Source organism: Nerophis lumbriciformis, linkage group LG02 (genome assembly GCF_033978685.3).
Source record: "Nerophis lumbriciformis linkage group LG02, RoL_Nlum_v2.1, whole genome shotgun sequence".
Lineage (NCBI taxonomy): Eukaryota > Metazoa > Chordata > Actinopteri > Syngnathiformes > Syngnathidae > Nerophis > Nerophis lumbriciformis.
The window spans coordinates 66,060,517-66,062,500 of NC_084549.2; the positions used below are offsets into that span (position 1 = coordinate 66,060,517).

General features: G+C 42.1%; 1 protein-coding gene across 1 annotated transcript in view; it reads left to right on the top strand.

Annotated features, from left to right (window-relative positions):
- Window positions 1-736: 736 nt before the first annotated feature.
- plcb1 (phospholipase C beta 1) overlaps window positions 737-1,984 on the top strand; it is a 63,604-nt gene continuing 62,356 nt past the window's right edge. Inside the window, 1 exon segment of the mRNA XM_072911930.1 lies at window positions 737-917. Within this exon segment, the coding sequence (XP_072768031.1) occupies window positions 819-917 (99 nt within the window). The 5' untranslated portion in view covers window positions 737-818.

A 1,984-nucleotide genomic window follows, 5' to 3' on the forward strand; every position in this document is an offset into this window, starting at 1 on the left:
TCGTTGTGGCTTGTGCAGCCCTTTGAGACACTTGTGATTTAGGGCTATATAAATAAACATTGATTGATTGATTGATTGATTGATTGATACATCTAATGTTTTAGTGCAAAATTCAGATACAACATTTATCATCGGCAGCTCATTTTTTAGTGTCGCAATAAAACAACATTTTTATGATCAAACAACATTTATTAACGGGATAAAATGTGTCATCTCTACGCGCCGCACAAAAAAAAGGTCGACCACAAGCCGCCCTTTTCGGGCCTGGGAGCCCCGTTACTATGGCAACAAGCAGCGGATCCGGCGTGGCGACAACAAATTGTTGAGGGTAGCGTAGCAACATGGTCTCGCCGCTGACACCTGTTGACCCCCGGCATCAGGGGTCAACAGGCCTCCCGGCGAGGAGCAACCCGGTTTGACCCAAATCCGTTACGGCTCCGCCTGCGCCCGGTCGCCCTTTCCTTCCTCTTTTTCCTCTCCATCTCTCCCACGCCGCTACTCCCCGCGCATCCCTCCCCCAACTCTTGGGAAGATGTGCGCATGTCGCCGATGAGTCAGTTTGTGGAGGCAGCGAGCGTGTAAGTGTGTGTGTAAGTGTGTGTGTGTGTGTGTGTGTGTGTGTCTCCCACAAAGGCATCTGCTTCCGCCTGTCAGCCAGACGCAGCAGAGAGGGGAGGGGGAGGACGGTCGCAGAAGATGCTGCCGCAGCTCCTCGTCTCCACCTGACCTGTGAGGGACTCGGGATGCACGGCCACGCTTAAGGGCGGCGGCGGCGGCGGCGGCTGGGGGGCGGGGGAGCGCGCACGTGCGGAGAAGCCATGGCGAGTGCCCGGCCGGGGGTCCACGCCTTGAAGCTCCAGCCTCCCGCGGTGTCCTGCACGCTGAGGAGCGGCAGCAACTTCATCAAATGGGACGAGGTGAGACGGCGCCGATTGCAAAAGTACTTTTTTTCTTTTTCTTTTTTTATGAACGTACCTTAAAATGTACATTTTACGACGAAAAGACAAAATTGGTCACGTCGTGGCTGCCAGCACCTGTTGATTACACGCCAGCGAGGTGCGTGTGCTGGCATGTTGGAGCACCCTTACAATGGGAACGTGCGATCTGGTTGCTATGGTAACTGGGATGGCTACCCATGCCTAAACAGACCTGATGTGTGCGTGAGGACCTACAGCACTGTTGTATCTAAAGTGTGTGTGTGTGTGTGTGTGTGTGTGTGGCTAGTTGATACTTGGTCAATACAACAAAGCTTTACGCTCTATTTTGGAGAGTCAGTTGCCATGACAACTGTTGACTGGTTAGTCAGTGCACAGGAAAAACAAGTCACCTTTGAATAGCAATTTTTATTCATTCTTGATTCTAAATCAGTTCATACTTTTCCAAAATGGATTAAAAAAATATGTATATATATTTTTATGAGAATACGTTTTTAGGCCGTGTCAATGCAACCTGAATCGTGAATCCAATTCTCACTCATCCCGATTCTAAATTGATTTATAATTTTCAAAAAATCTATTAATTTTTTAAAATGAAATATATATTTTTAAATATATGTGTATGATTTTTTTTCATTTATAAGAATGCATTTTTAAACATTTTTAGTCCATCTTCATGCAACAGGTATGGCGATTCTTATTCTTCCTGTTCCTAAATGGATTTATAACTTTCAAAAAATAAATAAAATATATATTTTTAAATATACATACATTTGTTTCTTTGATAATAATACATTTATATATATTTTTAAATATATATAAATCTGTTTTTATTTTATAAGAATATAGTTTTATATTTTTTTTAAATATATATAAAAGTGTTTTTTATTTTATAATAATACTATTTCTTTTTTTTAAAGATGTTTTTAGGTAATCTCCATGCAACCAGAATCCTGTTTGTCATTCACCCCGATTCTAAATCGAGTCATCATTTTCAAAAACGGATTAAAAAATATATATATATTTTATTTTTTATTTTTATAAGAATA